The sequence below is a fragment of the Pleurodeles waltl genome, chromosome 2_2, assembly GCF_031143425.1.
Source record: "Pleurodeles waltl isolate 20211129_DDA chromosome 2_2, aPleWal1.hap1.20221129, whole genome shotgun sequence".
Lineage (NCBI taxonomy): Eukaryota > Metazoa > Chordata > Amphibia > Caudata > Salamandridae > Pleurodeles > Pleurodeles waltl.
In genome coordinates, this window is record NC_090439.1 from 176,291,207 (window position 1) to 176,313,617 (window position 22,411).

General features: G+C 43.0%; 1 protein-coding gene across 5 annotated transcripts in view; it reads right to left on the reverse strand.

Moving 5' to 3' along the window:
• PTPN3 (protein tyrosine phosphatase non-receptor type 3) overlaps nt 1-22,411 on the reverse strand; it is a 1,694,656-nt gene that overhangs the window by 747,684 nt on the left and 924,561 nt on the right. For all 5 annotated transcript variants that reach the window (XM_069219598.1, XM_069219596.1, XM_069219595.1 and 2 more), the window contains one exon: nt 13,897-14,031. In XM_069219598.1, the coding sequence (XP_069075699.1) occupies nt 13,897-14,031 (135 nt within the window). The remainder of the gene's footprint in view (nt 1-13,896; nt 14,032-22,411) is intronic.

Consider the following 22,411-nt stretch of genomic DNA (forward strand, 5'->3'; position numbering starts at 1 on the left):
TTTCATTATTTTATGTTCATTAGGTCGAGTCTATTGGACAGCGCATGTGCTGTAATTTGCAAGGCAGAGTGGCTTAGCAAGAACACAAAGGGGCTTGGAGCCTGCTTATTGATTACCATTGGTTGGCTTTCTTTGCAACTAGGATTTGCCTACTTATTTGTGTCTCAGGTTGTCAATTTTGTGTTTGTCTCTCACATGGACCATTGCCTATTTAGAATCCCCTTGATTGGCTGACATTGTTGATTCCCCTGCTTGCTTTTCAAGTGCAACTTTTTTCTTTTTGTGAGAAGCACTTTAGAGTGTGTGTGTTTTCTAGCCATCTACCTCATATAAGTCTGTACCCTGCACTGTTGTCGACTTCTTCTCCTTGTAGCTTTCCCTCATCACGGTTGTTGTGCAGTCAAGGCTAAAAATCACAGACAAAGCCAATAGATCACAAAGGAGGCACCTACTGGCGAGGCCGGTGTTTGTTTACTGCACTGCTAACGTTCTTCATAAGAAAGCAGGATTTATCTAGAGGTTGACACACAGTCAAATGCACAGTTGATTTTGAAAGTGACCTATCGTCTTTTTTTTTTCTTTTTTTTTTTAATGTGCGTTTGCAACAAACTACAAGCCAGATTCTGGTGTGTTCATTAGAGCACTAATTCCACTTTTACTCTACGTCTTCAGCCAGTGGATCTCTTTCACAGGAAACAGGAAGAGACTGAGGATTTTGAAAACATTGCTGTGTGGCGGTAAGGTAATGCTGGTGAATAGGCAGGAATAAAATAACTGCAGGTCACCTCACAGCTGTGTCATCTGCTTTTTTCCTCTAAATTTACGGGGTATACAAACTAAGTTCAGAAGAGCCAGGTTCATGGCAGATTGTCAGTATAGATACATAAGATACATTTACATACAGGGAGTGCAGAATTATTAGGCAAATGAGTATTTTGACCACATCATCCTCTTTATGCATGTTGTCTTACTCCAAGCTGTATAGGCTCGAAAGCCTACTACCAATTAAGCATATTAGGTGATGTGCATCTCTGTAATGAGAAGGGGTGTGGTCTAATGACATCAACACCCTATATCAGGTGTGCATAATTATTAGGCAACTTCCTTTCCTTTGGCAAAATGGGTCAAAAGAAGGACTTGACAGGCTCAGAAAAGTCAAAAATAGTGAGATATCTTGCAGAGGGATGCAGCACTCTTAAAATTGCAAAGCTTCTGAAGCGTGATCATCGAACAATCAAGCGTTTCATTCAAAATAGTCAACAGGGTCGCAAGAAGCGTGTGGAAAAACCAAGGCGCAAAATAACTGCCCATGAACTGAGAAAAGTCAAGCGTGCAGCTGCCACGATGCCACTTGCCACCAGTTTGGCCATATTTCAGAGCTGCAACATCACTGGAGTGCCCAAAAGCACAAGGTGTGCAATACTCAGAGACATGGCCAAGGTAAGAAAGGCTGAAAGACGACCACAACTGAACAAGACACACAAGCTGAAACGTCAAGACTGGGCCAAGAAATATCTCAAGACTGATTTTTCTAAGGTTTTATGGACTGATGAAATGAGAGTGAGTCTTGATGGGCCATATGGATGGGCCCGTGGCTGGATTGGTAAAGGGCAGAGAGCTCCAGTCCGACTCAGACGCCAGCAAGGTGGAGGTGGAGTACTGGTTTGGGCTGGTATCATCAAAGATGAGCTTGTGGGGCCTTTTCGGGTTGAGGATGGAGTCAAGCTCAACTCCCAGTCCTACTGCCAGTTCCTGGAAGACACCTTCTTCAAGCAGTGGTACAGGAAGAAGTCTGCATCCTTCAAGAAAAACATGGTTTTCATGCAGGACAATGCTCCATCACACGCGTCCAAGTACTCCACAGCGTGGCTGGCAAGAAAGGGTATAAAAGAAGGAAATCTAATGACATGGCCTCCTTGTTCACCTGATCTGAACCCCCTTGGAGAACCTGTGGTCCATCATCAAATGTGAGATTTACAAGGAGGGAAAACAGTACACCTCTCTGAACAGTGTCTGGGAGGCTGTGGTTGCTGCTGCACGCAATGTTGATGGTGAACAGATCAAAACACTGACAGAATCCATGGATGGCAGGCTTTTGAGTGTCCTTGCAAAGAAAGGTGGCTATATTGGTCACTGATTGGTTTTTGTTTTGTTTTTGAATGTCAGAAATGTATATTTGTGAATGTTGAGATGTTATATTGGTTTCACTGGTAATAATAAATAATTGAAATGGGTATATATTTTTTTTTGTTAAGTTGCCTAATAATTATGCACAGTAATAGTCACCTGCACACACAGATATCCCCCTAACATAGCTAAAACTAAAAACAAACTAAAAACTACTTCCAAAAATATTCAGCTTTGATATTGATGAGTTTTTTGGGTTCATTGAGAACATGGTTGTTGTTCAATAATAATATTAATCCTCAAAAATACAACTTGCCTAATAATTCTGCACTCCCTGTACAGTGAATCAAGAAGAACCAATTTTACTTACTCAGTGGTTATCATTAAAGGCCTTTCTGGAGTCATGTCTGACATAACTGATCTATATGGTCAAGCCTTACTTCTGTAACTTGCTACATATTATGCATCGAATAAGATACTGTCTCCTGAAATTCTACAACTTCCTAACAGTCAGTCTAATAGGACGGAGAAAGTTACCAAGACCTTAAAGGTGGATTAGGCAACGAATAATTGTGTACCACCTATTCGAAAGAACACAATACCTTACACTGCACATATCATGGATATTGCATGTAACCAAAGAGGGTCAGCTTTTCGACCTTGCTCTGGTGAGTGGTCACAGAATTCTTGGTAACTTTCAATATCTTAGACATTGGATAATGTTGCACCTGGCCCTTTTTGCAAGGTCATCCCCAATCTTTTTGCCTCCTTCCTCCTAATTTTTCTGACAAGTTTTTGTTGGCTTTAGGTCTCTGCGCACTTTACCACTGCTAATCAGTGCTAAAGTGCATATGCTCTCTGTGTAAATTGTGTTGATGATAGGTTTATTCCTGAATGTCATATTTGATTGAGCAGGGGTTATCTGAGCTGGTATCTCCCTTATCCTGACTAGAGTGAGGTTCCTTACTTGGACAGGGTGGAAACCGACTGCCAACTAGAGACCCTATTTCTAACAACTGGGTTATCCCATATATGTGTTTAGTATACTCAAATGTGAGTTTTGGTTCTGGAAAAGAAAGTTTGCACTGTATCTGTGGAGAATGCTTGATAATATTGCCTAGCCAACTAACAATTGCCAGTCTCTTTAGCCTGACATTACTAAAATCTTTACTTTTTTTTATAATGAACAAGTTACTTCAATTTGGTAACACACTGGATACTGTAACTGCAGATTCATCACCTTGTGAATATTGCCCCATGTGTCATACTGGATCTGAAAACTCAAAAACAGTATTCCTACTTTCGGCTCTGCACCAACATTGTTATGCCCTGGAAGTGACATGCAGGGCCTCTTATAAGCGCCACACAGGCACTTTGATGTCAGTTCCTTTCTAATGTTTGTCTGTGCCCTGAGGAGCAGAGCTAATTAGAAAATTGGCTTCACCTGTGTGCAGATCTCTACGCTGGATAGGTAAAGTCAGATGAGTACAGATGGTAAAGGGCCATGGGAAGGTATGAGGAACAGTGAGGAATCCACGGTTCCTTAGAGTATCCACAAGAATGTGCATTAACAAATGTAAGTAACTTGTTCTTCTGAAATATACTTCTAACCGCAGATTCTTCACCTTGTGAATAGATACCAAAGCAGTACCTCTGCTGGTGAAGGGTTGGCCAAATGTCAAAGACTATAAAGTCCTGCAGGGACAAACAAGCGAAAAGCCCAACCAGACGGACCGGACTGTCAAGGAACTAGTACTTCCTGAACACGTGCATTGATGCCCACACAGCAGCCTGACAAATTATCCAGGACATCACTCTGCGTGCTAGTGCAGTAGTGTCAGCCTTGGCTTAAGTGGGAATGAGCCCTCAACCCTTAAGTTGGCTGCTTTCTAGGTAGCGTGTCTAGAATTAGATGTGAAACACGAAGCGCACCACTGGTTGATCATTATATGGAAAAGAGCCATAAAATGACAATATAAGATGATCAGTACTATATGTGGCAGAGAAAACACAAACAGCTATTGAATGTACCTCCATTCTACACCGGATGGATGCAAGATTAATTGAAAAATTCGGTAGAGCTAGAAGAGGGTTGAATGATCTTGTAGGAAAGTCCTTTTTTTTTGCCTGATCACCCCCACTCTTTCTGGATAGGTACTGGTGGTTACTGACTCTTGGCTGTGCCCTGGGTACTGCTTACCAGTCCCAGGGCCAGTGCTCTGTGTAAAATGGATATGCAAATTAGGCTAATTATAATTGGCTAAGTTAACCTACCTATAAGTCCCTAGTATATGGTAGGGCATGTAGGTTTAGGGACCACAGCATAGGTGGTGCACACCTAGGTGCATTGCTGAGGTGCCCAGTGTCATTTTAAAAGCAAGCCTGCCTTGCTGGCTGCTTTTAAATTAAAGTTATATGCAAATTCGACTTTGGAATTAAAGGTACTTCCAAAGTCTTAAACTACCTTATTTTTACATATAAGTCACCCCTAAGGTGTGCCCTATGTGCCCCTAGGGCTGGGTGCCATGTAACTATAAACAGGGACTTTATAAAAATAGATTTATAAGCCCTGGTGAGGTTAAAAACAGCCAAATTCGTTTTTCCCTCATTGAAGTAAATGGCCTTCATAGGCTAGAATGGGCAGACTTTATTTTAAATTTTAAAGTCTCCTTAAATGTTACATACCAAGAATTTGGTATCAAATTGATTGTTGTAATAAATCCCACAACTTCCAGTTGTTGGATTTAATATAACTTGTCCAGGTAAAAAGTTTAGACTTTACCTAAAAAGTTGCCAATTTCAGCTCTGCATTGTTTTTGCTGCTGTGCTCTGATTGGCCAGCCTGCAGCAGCTTCTGCCAGGCTACTTTAATGAGGTGTGAAGTGGCCTGGCTTCACACAAAGGAATGTGCTTGGGGGAGAGAATCTCCCCTCAGCAGATGGTGAGGCAGGAAGGGGGAGGGCTGCCAAACTGGTCTTCAAAGGCAGAGAAGGACATCTGGAGCACCCAGCAACACCCCCACATCCTGCAACCCCAGACAGCTAGGTGCCCCCTTGATTAGATTAGGAGAGGGCAGGAGAGGGGTGTGTTTATGATTTTTAGCCACACCAGTGGGTGGGCTCAGCCAGATCTCTCCTCCAAAAATCAGATTCATCCATTTTGGATTTTTAGAGACTGTTGCCTTCTGGGATGGATTTTTGCCACACTTCCCAGGAAGTGGTCATCACAGGGGGACGACCCTGTCCCTGATTGGAGAACCAGGGCCCCCCTGCTTTTCACCCAGGAGCAAGGATAAAACTGGCAGACCTGCACCCACGCCTCAGATCCCCTCCAGAATTCAACAAGAAAGGAACTAAAGAAGAAGAAGGACTGCCCTGCTGGACCCCTGGCCTGCACCTGGACCCTGCACTCAGAAAGACTGCACCAGCTGCACACTTGGGCTTCACCACAAGAAGGACTTTGCCTGGCTTCCACTGGTTCAAGGAGGGACTCCCTGTTTGCTACAGGTGAAAAATTGCTATCCAGAGTCCCCTGCACCAACTCCTGAAAAAGTGACCAGCTGACCACTGTCCAGTGACCAAAAAGGAGTTTGCGCCAGGTGTATTCTGGGAGTTGAAGTCCGCACTTCCCAAGGACCATCACAGAACTTCTGGACCCTTGGGGTGAGCTGTGGACCCCAAAAGAACCTTAAAAGAACATCTGGGTGAAGCCCCAGAAGTTTGGAAAAGATTGGAGAATTTTTGAAAAAAAGCTCCATAAAGTGACCGACCCGACACGGAAATTCTAGCCGGCTTGCCTCAACCGCGACCCGGCCTGACTTCGTGGTTCGTCCCGGTAAAGAAAAACATCCAAAAAAGAGACTAAGTCCGAAGGTAAAAAGTTGACCGGGACCTCCCAGCCATCGTATCCGAGAAGGGCTCCACGGACGTCGGATCAAGATCCAGGTTTACCCCGGTCGAAGGATTTTCATCTCGAAAAAACGACTAAGTCCGAAGGTAAAAATCACCACCGAGGAAACCGACTTCGCGTATCCGGACAAGGGCTCCAGGAGGTCGGATTCAACTGGCAGGTTCGTCCCGGGGAAGAAAAACATCAAAAAAGAGACTAAGGGCCTGATTCTAACTTTGGAGGACGGTGTTAAACCGTCCCAAAAGTGGCGGATATACCACCTACCGTATTACGAGTCCATTATATCCTATGGAACTCGTAATACGGTAGGTGGTATATCCGCCACTTTTGGGACGGTTTAACACCGTCCTCCAAAGTTAGAATCAGGCCCTAAGTCAGAAGGTAAGTTTTTAACCGAGGCCTCCCGCGACTTGTAGCCGAGCAGGGCTCCATCGCGGTCGGCCTGAAAGTTTGACTTTGCCCCGGTCCTGGTGCAACCAGATGACCCGATTGGCGCTTTTTGTTTCTAAGCGCTAGAAAATAATAATACTTTAAAAATTCATATCTCCGGTTCCCCTGAACCGAATTTAATCGTTTTTGTGTCATTTTAAAGATAAAAATATAAACTATTTTTATAAATTGGTTTTGGATTTTTAAACTGTTTCCTGTGTTTTATTTAATTACTGTTTTGTGATATTTGAATGCTTTACACTTTGTCTCCTAAGTTAAGCCTTGACGCTCGATGCCAAGCTACCAAGGGTAGAGCTGGGATTAATTTACTGAGACCTAACTGTACCTATGTGGAGGTTAGTGGCTTGTTGCTAGGTGTAGGTACCTACCTGCCCTACCAATAACCCATTTTCCAACAGATCTTGACGAGATGTGGGCAGAAAAATTAGGGGATGCCTGTTTTGAATCCTTTGGGCTTGTATCCTGTTTTTTTCCCCTTTCTGAGCATGTGGGTTTTTAAGTTCCCCATGTTCAGTTCTGTGGCAATTTAATACTAACATTTGGCCTTTACATTTTGATTTACATGTGACCCAATTGAATATAGGCAGTGTATTGATTTTAATTCGATCTCAAATCGTTTTAAACCCTTTTATATGCTATACAATGACAATTAATTTAAACTCATGTGTTGGGCATTTATTTGTAACCCTTTTTCAGTTTAAGTTGCTTGGCTACCGTATTCACAGAGGCAGTTACATATGGGATGTGTAGCTCTCATATAACTAATAACGATGGAGTGTCCTTTAAAAGATACAGGATTTGACAGCTCTAAGATAGCTGCCAACAATACCCAGTTGGGTAGTTCGCTGAAAGTCTGGTCCGTTTCTGCTTTTGACTTAATTGCTCACAGCAGCGACAAAACCAGTTTCAAATATGTCGCGTTTACACACACGCACGTTTGCAAAAGATTGGAGCACCGGCACACGGGCAATGCTTCTTGCGCGTTTGAAGTTGTTTCGGGAAAGAAATTTCAAAGACTAATTGTAAGTAAATTAACGAGCTGAAAATGTCTGCAGGAAATGTATTGGTTATTGGATGACAACTAAGAATATCGCAACAATGGTTTTCAGTATTACGAAAGGATGGTATGAAATCAACGGCAACTCTTCCTTTGAAAACGGTTTCATGAATGGCAGTTTCGTATAGAAAAATAAGGTCAGCCAATGTCCACTTTATCTTCAATGATTATAATAATAACACCACTTGAAAGGAGTGGATATAAATAATAGAAAAGGATTCTTTCGCCTTTATATGCATGGTTCCTTTGGCTTTCTGTTTTTTAAAAAGAGACTTCATCTTCTTTTAAGAGCACCATATATAACAATTGCGACTCGTGGGCATGCCACACCAGATGGGAAAATATAGCTTGTGTGTGTTGGTTAGTAAGGTAGAAATAGAATACACATTGATATTGCTTGCCTTTGAGGTCACATATGTGGTGTTGAAAAGGGTGAACAGTGCTTTCTGTAGCACTGGTGGTGGTGTTTACAAGATGTTAATTGAGAGCAATTCTGTGTAAATTTGTATACAGGCACTGTGTTTGATGTCCTGAGGAGGCCAGAAGTAGAAGGGCCGAAACGTGTCGACCATTTTCTGGAGGAATGTTTTTGAAATTATCGAACAATGGAACAATTGAAATGAGATGGCATCATGTATAAGCATTGGGAGGAAACACCCCTAAAGGAAATGATACCAAATACCATTACCTCATGCACTGTTTGCCTGAAGAAGGTTTAGCAGCTTAACAAAAAAGAAAAAGATTCCAGTGCTAATAGCCATAAAAAGTATAATAATCATTCAGTTTTTCTACTTTTATTGTATGATTTTATGATGTTGATAATTGGTTATTTGTTTGTTTGTATAATGTCAGAAATGTAGTGATGTAGGTATGTATTGAGTGATGTTTATGTGGTAATCCACCTTTTGATTAGAGTCAAACAAGGAGACACAACACACTAAATAAATATTAGTAATGTGTAAGACAATAATTGTTCTCAATGATTAATTAATGTTTTCATGTGGGATATATTTCTATATACATATTTATCACCTCTGTATATTTACCAAGGTGTGTTGTTCCTAGGTAGCATGTAGCAGGTTTTATGCAGAGTACAATCCACCTAAAGATGTTTTTTGCGCTGCATGGCCTTTCTTTGCTCCTAAGAAACTCACAAAGAGTTTATCATTCACCAGATGGTCTTTGGTACAATCAATGTTTAAACTGGGGGAGATTTTGGTGTCCAAATGAAACAGTCTATCTTCCTCTTTCAAGGGGTGAAGCAGTGCAAAGAAAGTAAAGAGCGATAGGCTGCCTGAAAAAGGAAGGTGTTATCACCTTAGTTAGAAATGCAGATCTCAACACCAGATGGTCTTGGAAGAATGCTGCCTAAAGAAGCTGAACCCAGAGGGAGGGTAGCTTACTCATGCGAAGTGCTAAAGTGATTGAGACCGGAAAAATAATTTTCAGGCTCAAGAGACACAGTGGATAGTTTTTCATTAGGTCAAGTTGGGTACACATTAAAAAAGTGAGAACTAAATTCAAGTCCCACTATGGCACCACAAATGGCCTGAGTGGAAATGTGCTGTAAACTTTTTTTTAAATCTACCCCTAAACAGTTGACGTAACAAAGAAGCCTGACCCAGCAACCCTACAAGAGCCAAAAGAGGCAACAAATAGCTATCAACGGTGCCCCACACCAGTACTTTGTAAGCCACCGACAAACAAACAACACTTCAGACAACCTAGCTTGTAACAAGTGCTGCACCAAACCAGACGCTTGTCCCAACACCTGGCGCACATTGATTTTGCAGATGAATGCCCGGCTGCTACAATCACAACTTCAGGAGTAAGGCTGTTGTTGCTCAATCTCCACATATGGAGGAGACTGAGCAACAAAAGGTCAGAATGTAGGATTCTGCCCTGATGCTGCTACAGTATATCCTCCAAAAGCAGCATCTTGATCGGAGGATAGATGCACATACCCAGGAGTCTAGATACCACACCTTCCTGGCCCAATATAGAACCACCAGGATGACTTGAGCCAGGCCAATCTTGATGTCCTCAGAACTCAAGGCAAGAGGGGTAGACGCTAAAATGCTTACAGGAGCCTGGAAGCAGAATGCATCTCTCAATACATTTCTTTGGAACTCTAGTGTGCAAAAATGCTGGCTTTGTGGAAAAATGATCAAGTCAGGATTATCCACACTGCTGGAACATGCCCTGCGTTATCTCCGGGTGCAACTTCTATATGTGATCTGCTAGGAGCTGCTGATTTGGTTCATCTGCCCTGGCATTTAAAGATTTTACCAGGGATGCCAACCGGAGACATGTCCTGGAGAGTAAGACATTTCCAGAGGTTCTATGCCTCCTGGCAAATGACCCAAGCTCCCACTCAAAGTGCTTGTTGCAGTACCACAGGGCAGTAGTGTTATTCCTGAGAACCAGTATTAGCCTCCCCTTAATGGGCGGTCAGAAGGACTTCAACCTCAAGCATTTTAACTTTTGCTCCAGCAGACTGAAGAGGAGGTAGATTCCCACCAGAGGCAAGAGCCCTCTACATTACCTGCTGCAAATCAGGCAGCAGTGTTAATAGGGGTGACTAATGGGGCAGAGTGGAAAGGAATAGGAGGGCGAAGACCAGCTTGGCACACTGGAGGACTCATGTGTCCAAGTTCTTGTCACCCTTGGAGGAAGTGTCTGATCTTGCCTCCTACAGGGTAGATGTGTATTGAAAAGGACACATTAAAGCAGATGAGCAACTGACGTTGCTGGAGGGGTAAGCATTGGAGCTGCAGGTTTTCACTGATGCCAAGAACATTGTCTAGATGCTATGGCCTCAGCTACAAAATGGCTGGGCAGGATGTTGTGCCAGCATCAGAGTCATGGGTAGGTGTTATTGAAAAGCTATAGGATAGCCACAAAATAGGTGAAACAGCTGAGAAAATTGTCTGTTAGAGTCAGACAGACCTAGGGATCGTGTTGTGGCATTACTCACCTTAAAGCATTCCGGTTCTGCTGAGCCATCAAATGGCATATCCATCAAAAATTCCTGGACATTCCCAGAGAAGCCTGTACACATCATCAAGGTATGATGCTAAAGCACCACATTTATACCCATTGTTCGACTCTGGCAGTCAGTTGTGTCAATGCCACACAATATTATAAATGTTGCAGTGTACTGGCTGTTCAGTATGGTTTGGACTAAAGATGCCCGTAGGTCCTCTGCAATTGCCAGCAGGATTTGACCAACTGCATCCCATAAAGCATGAAGGAAGTGGCCCAGAAGGCAGCTGACATTAACTGAGCGCAAAGCAGGACTAGCCGAGAAAAACAATCTATGTCCAAAAGTTTCCATATTCTTATAATCACGATCAGAAGCAGTCGTTAGAAAGGTGTAAGGATTAACTTTGCTGGTGGATGCTAGGATCTACAGGCTCTCGGGCGTAGGGCGTTGTGTAAAGTTGGGACAGAAAAGTGATCCGCATGGTAATGGACATGCACCCCTGCCCAGATTGCCACAATTGTTCTGATGTCTGGATCCCTAATGCTATTTTATTTTGTCATAGGCAAACACAGATCATACATGTGTGCCATTGCATAGGCCAGTCTCACACATTGTGGTCTTGGTGGACCGGGAAAGGTGCTGAAAGCGCTACCTTCAAAGTGGTGAAGGCTACTGCCTTTACCAGGAGTTAAGCAGTTGACCAGTAAGAGTAAACAGTTCCTTTTCACCTCTGTCATTGGAGCAAGGTCTACAGGCTCACTCATTTAAATTTATGTTGCTGTGTGCGTAGCTCACTCATGGCCTACCTCAGTTTGGTGTGCAGTGATTGTGCAGTGCATGTGTGGTGTATGTGTTTTGCGTGTATGTGTGCCTGTCAGTGCTACAATACAGGGATAATGCAGTTCTGTGCAGTGCATGTACTGAGTGTATGTGTGGCTATGAGTAGTGCAACAACACAGGAATAATGCAGTAAGTGCATGCTATGGGTGTATTTGTGCATGTGAATGTTACAATACATGAAGGGTGAAGTGCTGTGCAGCGTACGCATGTTATCAGATTGTGCTGGGTGTATGTGTGCTCATGAATGGTACAATGCATAACAGACTCTGGGTTCTATTTTAGGAGACCCAGGGCTGCATGGGGAAACATGATGAGATGGGTAGAAGAATGCCCACAGACAGATTTGTGTATTGCTGCATCTCTGTAAAATAGGTAGGACACACTGGACAGAAGGAGAGCCAGGCTCCCAAGTACACTTCAAAGGGTGCTCTTGATTCAGAAAGCAGTCACAAGGAAGGGGCTTGGGGAAATATCAGGAAGGAGATGGGGTTGATAAGAGAATCATAAAGAGTAGTGTTTAGGCTCTGAGCTAAACTTTTGATACTGAAATCACTGTTGTGGACATCCAGGTATGAACTCTGTGCTTTGGGGTTATCAGATTTGGAGTCGATCCTGCTGTGACAGACTGCTTTCTGGAGAAAGAGAGGGCAGAGGAGTGGGCATTTGAAAAGGAAGCAAACCCCCAACATAAACTTGAAATACTAGGACTCCAAATCAAATCTGGTGTTGGAAAATTGATTAAAAGAGGGGAACTTTAATCCCCAAAAAATGTCAACAGTCAAGCAGCCTGTGGGCTGTGCAGGAAGGAGAAGCTTTACAAGACTTCTGCCTGTGACTAAGACTGGGTTCCAAGGCCTGCTAGTCTACCAGCTGGGTGAGGGGACATCATCCAAAAAATCCAAGACCACGTACCCTGGAGCAGGAGCACCAACACCTGCCTGCTTCCCAAGACCAGTGTGCATAGTGAGGAAGAGGAGAGAGTTGGAGGGAGGGAGGTCCAGTGGGGAACCCTAGCAAGTGGATCACCTTAGCAAAGTGTGAGGAAATGGCTGCTGTACTGATCAGGTTGCTGCTCGTGTGTAGGGGAAGTCGGCTACCCTTGTATGCCAGAGGAGGGCCACCATGAAGTAAGCTGTGATTTCTGTGCACCTATTGGGGGGTCATTGATCGTGTGCAGTGATAAGCTGGCGACCCAGTATGGGGCTGCTACTAAGAGACTGCCGTGCTGAGTGGGCCGTAGCCTGTGTGCAGTGATTTAAGCTGTAACTGTTTTAACACCATCCTTCACACCGGGTGCTGTCGCTGATGGGTACAGCCAGCAAACTTAACAGCATGCCTGGCACAGCACACTTTGCAGCATGCCATGGATCAATACACCCTCAAACATGACAGGCGCAGTACACTGTCAGGCATATCAGCACTGGTACCTACAGAAGAAACTTGCATCCCCCCCAAGTGTGTCAGGCATTGTGCACCCACCTGCATACAACAAACCAGGAACCACAGGGAACAACTTGTATACCCTTCCTTATACCAGGCAGGGGTAGTCTGAGTACCCTCCAGTGTGCCAGGACATACTCTGGAATTTTACTCTCCAGCACAGTAGGGAGTGAGAGGAGATTACGCACACTAACACAACAGGCACCACCACTGTCCTGATTCACAGCTCATCATCAATGCAATATATGGATAGTTCAGAATGACAGTCACCACACTGGCTTCGTTACATGGTGCATGCAGGCATCATGAGCAAAAGAAGCACTGACAAAAGCAATAGGTATGGCCTTGAAAAGCTGGTGTGATGGTTAATTTTGATTTTTTTAACTGCAAGCATGTAAAACAAAAATAAAAAGAGAAAAAATTAAATGTGCCATAACCTAAACATTGCAACCATATCGTTATAACAATAAACTCTCATTAAAAAAAAAATAATAACCGATAGAACAGTACTTGGGCGTTCTAGCTGAAAGGTGTATATAGAAAAGGCATAAAACCCTTTAGTTTTAATGCATGACCTGCTTAACTACGCAAACAAAACGTACTCCTGGATTCTAATTATTGTAGGCTGAACACATCAGTACTAAAGAAAAATTAAAAAGAGAAAGAATGTAAAGAGAAAAAAGAAAGTGAAGTAAAAAGCATAGTCGAAGGAAAGTCTAGGCCCACCAGCCCTGGCACTGACGTGCACTTCATTTCAGGTGTACATGTAAGATCAAGAAAAATGTTGAAGACAATTGAACAGGCCAAATAATGACGAGGGGCTGACCTAAAACTCCTCTATTTATGTATACATGTGCATGTTTTTTCATTTCTATTTTTGATTATATGATTCAGCAATACACCTAATGCAGATAGATTCGCGGATTTAGGAACGAACACGCTGAGCGCGAGCGCGCTGCTTCTGACTGGAAAGCTGCAGGTTACAAGCTCTGCTCCTCTGAATGTCAGCACCACCTGTCATAGGGGAGAAGTTGTGAGCTGATCCCAAGGGTATTTTCGAAACGATATATAGCAGAAATGTGTTTACCAATTTGGTGTAATGGGAGGGGATCGTGAAGGGAGGCTTTTCGTTTCCAGGTGCTCGACAGACAAGGATCTCCTTAAAGTCGGGTTCCATACCATGCCTCCCATCACCTTCCTGCAGAATTGGCTGCTGGCAGACCTGAAAAGCACAAATACAGCATGAAAATAATAAAATCACTGGTAATGCGCATTTATCTAGTCGCTGCAGTATAGTACGTCGCCTTAAACTAATACACGCTACTCACATGCTTTGCTAAAATACAACAAACCGTCGGAATCTGTTTAGGGCGCTGATTGCAGCAGCGTGGTTTAGCACAGAATTTCCGGAGGATGTTAATCTGAGCTGCCCCAACAATCACCGTGCTGCTCCCAAATAAAAATAAAAACGAGTGTGCGAAGTGAGTCGGGTGGGTATGAATGGGGGAAGGTTTCAGACTCATATGGGAGAGGCGGGAATGGTGATAGTGGGAGGTTGACCAGAACATTCCTAAAGTCACTGAAATTCTGTCTAGCCTGAGCTCTCTGTTGTATATTAAAAAAAAGAAAAAAACTGACAAAAGTGGAAAATAGAAAGACTGATTAAACTAGCACACCATATACAAACTACAACCAACCATAATGCTGCCCGGAGGGTGCAGTACATGCTTCAGCAATTTGTGTAGAAACCGCAGGCCGCAGCTTGCACTGCCAGTACAACAGCCTATTGGATTAATGCGCCTGCTGCCTAGAGAGACAGGAAAGGGGAAGTCATGGATGTCTTTTGGGGTGCGTTTCAGACAACTCAGGGTTATTTTAATTTTATGACAGATATTTCATATATTGTTAACAGTTTCAAAAAGCAGTTGATGGTTTTACAGTGAACAGTTTTTATGTCGGCAGATTGCCCTCAAACGTACGGTGCTGCACAAAGAACCGTATTATGTGCATGGGGGTAGTTTTAAAACTTATTACTAAAAGTTGAATACGATAATGAGTTGGGGGACAGCAAAATGTTAGTGGGGGGTCACTGGACACCACACCGTACAGTTATTTATAAAATTATCCTTATTTATAGTTTCAAGTATGGGGACTTACTACAATTTCCCTACAATCATGCAACGTGGTGAAACCGGCTTTAGAACCCAGGTCTGCAGTTTCTAAGAACAAATTGGGTTAATCTGAATGAGGTAATAAAAGACAGAGTGGACGAAGTGACACTACTGAGGTGAAGTTAAGAAACTTTGCATGCCACAAAAAAAAGAGAGAACGTTGTCTGAGGCAAACTTAAACGATGGCTTTCAATGGGCAGGAAACGAGCAGGGACGAACTGGGTTGTGGCTTTAGAAGCAATTAAAAAAAAAAGATTCCTCCTCTTGGTACTTGTCCCCTTGGCCCAGATCTTTCTATAATTCTCCAGGGTCTTGTTATGTGCTCCTGGTCCTGGCCCTGGCCATCACAACTGATAAAATTGGAGGTCTGTGCCCTGCACATGTCAGGGGAAATTTAATGTCTTCAAGGATATGGAATTGCTATTAGATATTCTAGCTTTCTACTCAATATGTAAGTAAGTCAGTGGGATCATTAATGCAGGAACAGGACAGTACTTCTAATTCGGTTAGGGAGTCATTACTGTTCAGTGTGCAAGAGTAGTTGTTTAAGAGATGCTGGTCACCTATTACCTTCAGATTACTGGTCGTGCAGATTCAGGCCCATGAAGAATGTTCCCTTAGGTGTCATGTTAAGTTAACAGTTTCCAAAATACCCCAAAAAGAAACACACCAGCCAGACCAGTATCCATATTGGCCAAGCACATAAAGCAATGCCCCAATTAGGCCATTTTAGACCTGGTATTCTCAGGGTGGTCATCCCCCCACTTTTTGCCTGCCTTCTTCCATTTTTCTGATGCTGTTTTTGCTGGGTTTAGGGCTCTGCACACTTTACCACTGCTAACCAGAGCTAAAGTGCATATGCTCTCTCCCTTAAACATGGTAACATTGGTTCATTCCCAATTGGACTATTTGATTTACTTATAAGTCAGTAAAGTGCACTAGAGGTGCCCAGGGCCCGTAAATTGAATGCTACTAGTGGGCCTGCAGCACTGGTTGTGCCACCCACATAAGTAGCCCCCTTAACCATGTCTCAGACCTGCCATTGCAAGGCCTGTGTGTGCAGTTTCACTGCCACTTCGACTTGGTATTTAAAGGTACTTGCCAAGCCTTAAACTCCCCTTAACATATAAATCACCCCTAAGGTAGGGCCTAGATAACCCACAGGGCAGGGTGCTATGTAGGTAAAAGACAGAACATTTACATCTGTGTTTTATGTGTCCTGATATTGGAAAACTCCTAAATTCGTTTTCCACAACTGTGAGGCCTGCTCCCTTCATAGGATAGCATAAGAACCTCTTGCATATGCTGTTTGAGTTGTAGATTCTAATGAGAAAGGGGTAACCTGGTCATATTTAGTATGGCCAGAATGGTAACAGAAAATGCTGCTTATTGGTGAGCTTGGAAATTATATTATTGTTTTAGAAATGCCACTTTTTGAAAGTGAGCCTTTCTCTGCACTTAAAATCCATCTGTGCCTTACAGCCTGTCTCCAATCAATGTCTAGGCTGGGCTGGTTGACAGCTTTCTCGTACATTTTCACCCACACAATCACAAACACAGGACACTCAGTCACACCTCCACTCATCTGCATACTGAATGGGTCTTCCTGGGCTGGAAGGCCTGAAACTTACATTTCAAAGGCTAGTGGTCTGCCTTCACACAATGGACTGACAAACCCCCTAATGGGACCTGTACCGAAAGGGGAGTTTGTGCACTTCAAAAACCACTCTTTGAAGTCTCCCCCACTTCAAAGTAATTTTTGGGTGTATAAACTGGGTCTCTGACCCCACCAACTCAGACACTTCTGGACCTGAACCTCCAACCTGTCAAGAGGAACTGCCTGGCTGCTCAAAGGACTCATCTTGACTGCTTTCCTGAGAAGGAATGCTGCCCTGCTGACCTCTGACTTTGCTAAGAAGTGATCTACAAGGCCTTCGATTGAGCTTGCCTCCTGTTTTCTGAAGCCTCAGGGCCAAAAAGACCTCACCTCTTCAGGAAACTCCCTGTGCGCCAAAAATCGATGCAGAGCCTGCCGGAAACAACGCACAGCCTGCCTTGTGACGAGAAATCGACGTACAGTTGAACTGGATCGACCCAGCCGATTCCCGAGTGGAAAATCGACGCAGTGCCTGCAGTGTGACAGAAAATTTAAGGCATTGCCATACTGGATCAACAACGCCTGTGACTTCTTCCAGCGCGTCCAGGATCTCCCCGTATCATCCCTGGGCGTCAAAAAGATCCACACATCGCAGTGAGGAACCAAGACTGTACGCTGAAAAATGACACAAGCCCCTTGCAGCGTGGAAAGAAAAGATGCATCGTCCGTGCCAGAAAATCAGATGTACACCATATTTTTACATGCATCTCATCCTTTGCGGTCTCCGTGCATGTTATGTTTAATACAAACCAGGTACTTTGTGTAATCAAGAGACAACTGTTGATTTCTAAGATTTAAGACTCTTTTTAAACCTGCAAAAGTGATATTTCAACTTGTGCCTATTGAATCTTTATAATTTTGACCTTATTTTATTCAGATGTAGCGAGTTTCTGCAATGCAGCAATACGTAACGCACCAGAGCCACGCCAGTAATCCCCACTGAAATGGTACATTACGTTCTAGGATAATGTGGCTTGTGCTCTGAATATGGTGCTTAATATACAGCACATCTAAATAAACTACCACAGACAGGGCTCTATTCATATTGCTGCCATATCAACTCATGTAAATCAGCAGAAAACAGAACTTGACCAAATGGAGTGCTCTTTGGCAAACTACTTTCTCTCCCAATGATTACTAGTCTCATCTGCCTTTGTTGATAACTTGAGACTGACAGCACTTTGATACAGTGCTGTAAGCAACCAGCTCAGCGCGTGCAACGAATGGGCCTTTTCATTCAAATTTGTAAAAGTATGTTAAATACAAAGTGAGGTTTTTTTTAACGTTTGTGTAGTTTTTTTTTTTTTTTTTTTTACCATTTTGATGAACCAACCCCCAGTTCGAGCTTCGGGGCGTTTGTTCTGTATGAAGGGAAAAACAGAACAGGGCGATCAGCAATAGGTTTGTCCCACCACTCTTGGAAACGATTTATGGCTCCAGCACAGCCCAACACTTTGCATTGCTGGGAGCAGTACATGCACCGTTCATAGGAATTCCTGTGCTGGAACTTGGGGCACGGGTGATGTCAGGGATGTGACTGAGTAACCAATGATACAGAGATCATGGAATGCAGCACATGGGAGGTAAGCAAGAATGTCTACTGTTGCATTGATTGAGGTTGTCGGGCAGCTGGGATATCCTATCTGCTGCTTCCCAGATTTCGTGGATACCCGACATCGACAATGACTCTGCCGATAAGGAGGTCGCAAGCTTGATTGCCAACTCAATAATGCATCTGTTCATGCGCGGTGTGACACCCCACAAAGTGCCCAAGACGGTCAGCCACTGATGGCTGTCCGGGCTGCCACAGCAAGCAACACTGGGTTCCATCACAGACCCGGAGTCAGGGTCATAAGGTTATCATAAGTGAAAGGTCGGTGTTTTCTGCTCAGTCTCTGCTTGCGTGTTGCTGTCATGGGTGCATGATTCTGGTGTCTGAAAGGTCATTTGGAGGGTATAAAACATGCATGCAACATTCCATTTGCTCCACTTTGTATGCTGTTTGCAAGCAGAGTTGGTTAAAGACAAAACGGTTAAACACAAAATACATTTTTTCTACTTAACAATAACAGACAAAAAGGAAATACAAAAGATGCGGCTACGCATGAGTAGGCAGCATGGGTGCTGGTTAACGCCGGGAACCGCATACTGATTTTTGCATTTCATTTGGAATAGTTACAATGCATTTTTCGGATACTAACAATAAATTGCTTCCATTACAAAAGGGGCATATTCAGTCAGATGGGCGGATGAGATGAAACAAAAATAAAAGATCACTGATAAATGCCATTCACTGAATTATTCTGTTAATACACATGCTGAGCTAGAGCACCACCAAATACATGGGTCATATTTCCTGTCTCTTCTCTACTGCTCATCAATTTACTTTCGACATGAACAGCAGTAATCTGCCATCCATACCAAGGTAATGCGTAACCTACAGGCGTAGCTTCAGGTTGCTGTTTGAAGTCCCCCCCCCCCCCCGCCCTCAGTAAGTGCACTGTTTAGTTGAAAGTTGGGTCTAGGGACTCACGTAAGTTTTGCAGTATCGGTGTTGAGCTCTCACAAGATAGGCTCAAGTCCCTTTGAACCTAGAAAACACATTTAGAGCAGCCTCATTCTCTAACCTCTCTCTATCTCACGCACAATATGACAAAGGCAATTATTTGGCTGTGCTGAGAACTGACAGGTCGCTCACAGTCTGATCAAGGGCTTCCTTTTAAAGTTTAAAACTGTGTTTGTACCCTAAGAAAATAACTTTTCATTAATTTCTAACTGGGTACTGGGTACTTAGGGCTCATAGACAATGTCAAAACATCTTTGGCATGAGTAAAAGGAGGGAGAGCAGGGTAGATACCAATGGCCCTCTTCTGTGTTTTGGTGCGGAGAGGAATGTAATGTGAATGAGTAGGACAAAAGTACACAAACTTCCCCTTGTACTTTTATGTTTTATAGTGGTAAATGGTAAATGGACAAAGGCTAAGATCCCTCGCATATATCATATTTCCCAGGTCATTTTCTAGTATAGCAACTTAAATTTCCAGGACTCTAGCTGCAAGGGTGCATATCTGTAGTCACCTTTTTTCATAAAAATCCATTCGTCCAATATTAGAAGACACCTTTTTCTATTGTTGCAGAGCTGAGTGATGAAAGATGTATAACTCAAATTACCCACTGGTTTCAGTGATGTTGCTATCCTCTACCTCCTCATCACATTTTGTTTTTTGCAGAATATACTGTTTTATGGAAGGCACATCAAGCTTAAGATGCTCTGGCTGGAACACAATGTTTTCTGAAAAGCAGTCTATTTCCCCTTGGAGTTAATTTTATGCTACATATCAAATACATTAAAGAAATATTTAAAAAACTGCCTTGAGACTAGATATGCATGCATGTGTGCACAGACACACACGCTCCCACACACCACACCCATTTGTTTTGTGCAGCAGGGCCATTTGCTCACCACGCTGTCGTTTGGGACTGTAATCTATTGCTTAAGCGGTTTTATACCAGATCACTGCTGCAGGCATGCAAATTTGTAAGGTAACTGAAACCTGTAAAGTACAGGTGATCGTTTCCTACAGATAGCTTTGAATAGCATGTTCCCAACTTATTATTCTTCGACTGGCTGTTAGTAAGCTCTGCCTATGCAACACACACTTCCTATGCAATGGATAGATTTAAAGGGCTTTAAAAATTATGATTTTTAAAAAAATCACCATTCCTCCCCATGACTCCTTTAACAACAAAAACGTCTACCCTAACAATGCAGGCTATCCAATCATGGCACCTCTGACTGAAGAACAATCTTTCTGCTGAGTTGGTTGGCAAATCTCAGACTCCCACCACTAAACCTCACTGACTAAACAACACTACTGCATAACCAAGTAACAGACTAATTTAGAGGTTGGTGGCTAGAGGTAAGTCTGTTGGTATGGCGGAGTACTTTACTCTCACCAGACCAAGGGCCCTCCACCCACCACCTTTAGACCTGAACCACCTGCTGGGAAGACAATTCTAAACTTTGGCAGAAACTGCCATCACAGCAGTTCCTGTCAATGTATTTAACTTTTGACAGACCATACTGTAAACATGACAGAACCATCAATCAAACTTTCACTGGAAAAACTAAATCTAATGATCCCCTACCATTGGAATTTTCTCCCATTACGTGGGGGTAATTGAAATGTTTTTATTGTCCCTTAGTAAAAATTAGCCATCAACTGCTGACTCTAAAATGGGCAGTAATCTCCATCACGGGCATACTGAAGGTCCGCCCATCTGCAGGCCTTTAGTTTGACAGTAAAGGTACTGCATCATTGTTGTGATGGAGTATCCTTAGTGCCAAACTCAAAATCAGCCCTTTAATAAAGTAAACAAAATTGGGTCTGATAGTCTAGTCTGTGAATGTCAAACCGTGCAGTCTCTGGGAATATATGAGTTCAGAGTCTCCAGGTAAACTAGGAAGGGCTATCACTGTTTTTCTCAAAGTACAGAGGGTACCATTGTATATTGGGGAAGAACTAAGCAAGGAAATAGAGAAGTTATGTAAGCTTGACATCACGGAATGCATGGCAGTTAGGAGTGGCTCACTCCTGTAGTTCTGTGGAGCAAAAGGGACAAATAGTTGAGGATTTGTGTAGATTTGAGCCTCATAATCACAATATTTGGATAGAAACCTTATCTAACAACCCCTACCTAACATAAATGAAATGCTGTGCACCTTAAATGGGGCAGTTGTGTTCACAATGCTGGACATGTCGAATGCATACGACCAGGAAGTGCTCACTGAGCATTTCAAGAATCTTACTTCCTTTGTGACACTTGAAGGTGTGTTACACCATAAGCATTTGCCATTCTGCTTGGAATCAGCACTCTTGGTCTTTCAAACAATTTTGAGATTAATGTTTCAGGATACCATAGGAGATTTGTACCTTCAAGGCAGCATCCCAGTGTACAGCAAGGACATGAGCAAATACGATGTGAGACTGATCAATGTTTTGAAAATCTTAAAGAGCTGTTTAACTCCCTAATTTGAGAAGCCTAAGCTTGAGAGAAAGGGTGTAGACTGTCCTGAACACCACATTTTGGGAAGAGGGGTTGCACCTAAAATGAAAATCTTGAGTGAAATTGAAGAAGCACCTCCCCCACTTGACAAGGGCCAACTAAAATCCTTGTTAAGGTTGGTAGAATTTTACTCAAATTTCATACCGCATTTTGCAGAAAATACAGTATCCCTAAGACGGTTGCCTAAGAAGGAAATTTTAAGACATATAGGAAGGAACAGTTTGAAAAAAACTGAGTGAACTCCTCACAAGTGTAAGGATTCAATGGCTTGGCACACTATGAACACACAACTTTTAATGAGTGTTGTTTCAGAATCTCTGGCTGCTTAGCTAATTTATGTGAAGATTGTTTCTAAATGCACTATTTACCCATTTATTTTACAAAATGTTCTTGAGGGAAAGAACCCCAGAACCTTCTTTACTTCACTCACTCATATGCAGGAATTTAGGTCAAGTGTTCCATGCCACCACTTTGAAAACGTATCAGTCTCCACTGAAAGATAGCAAGTAAAAACAGCTCGAGTGATATTGCAACATATATTCCCTGAATAGAAGGGACATGAATTGAGGAACCTACCTCAGGGAAAGGACTGAATAGTAAACATAAGAAGGTTTGGTAGAACAAAATGTGCATATCACAGACAGAGACAAAATGATCATGAATGGATTCAAAACAGCAGCCTCAATGCAGAGGTTAATGGTGCAAGA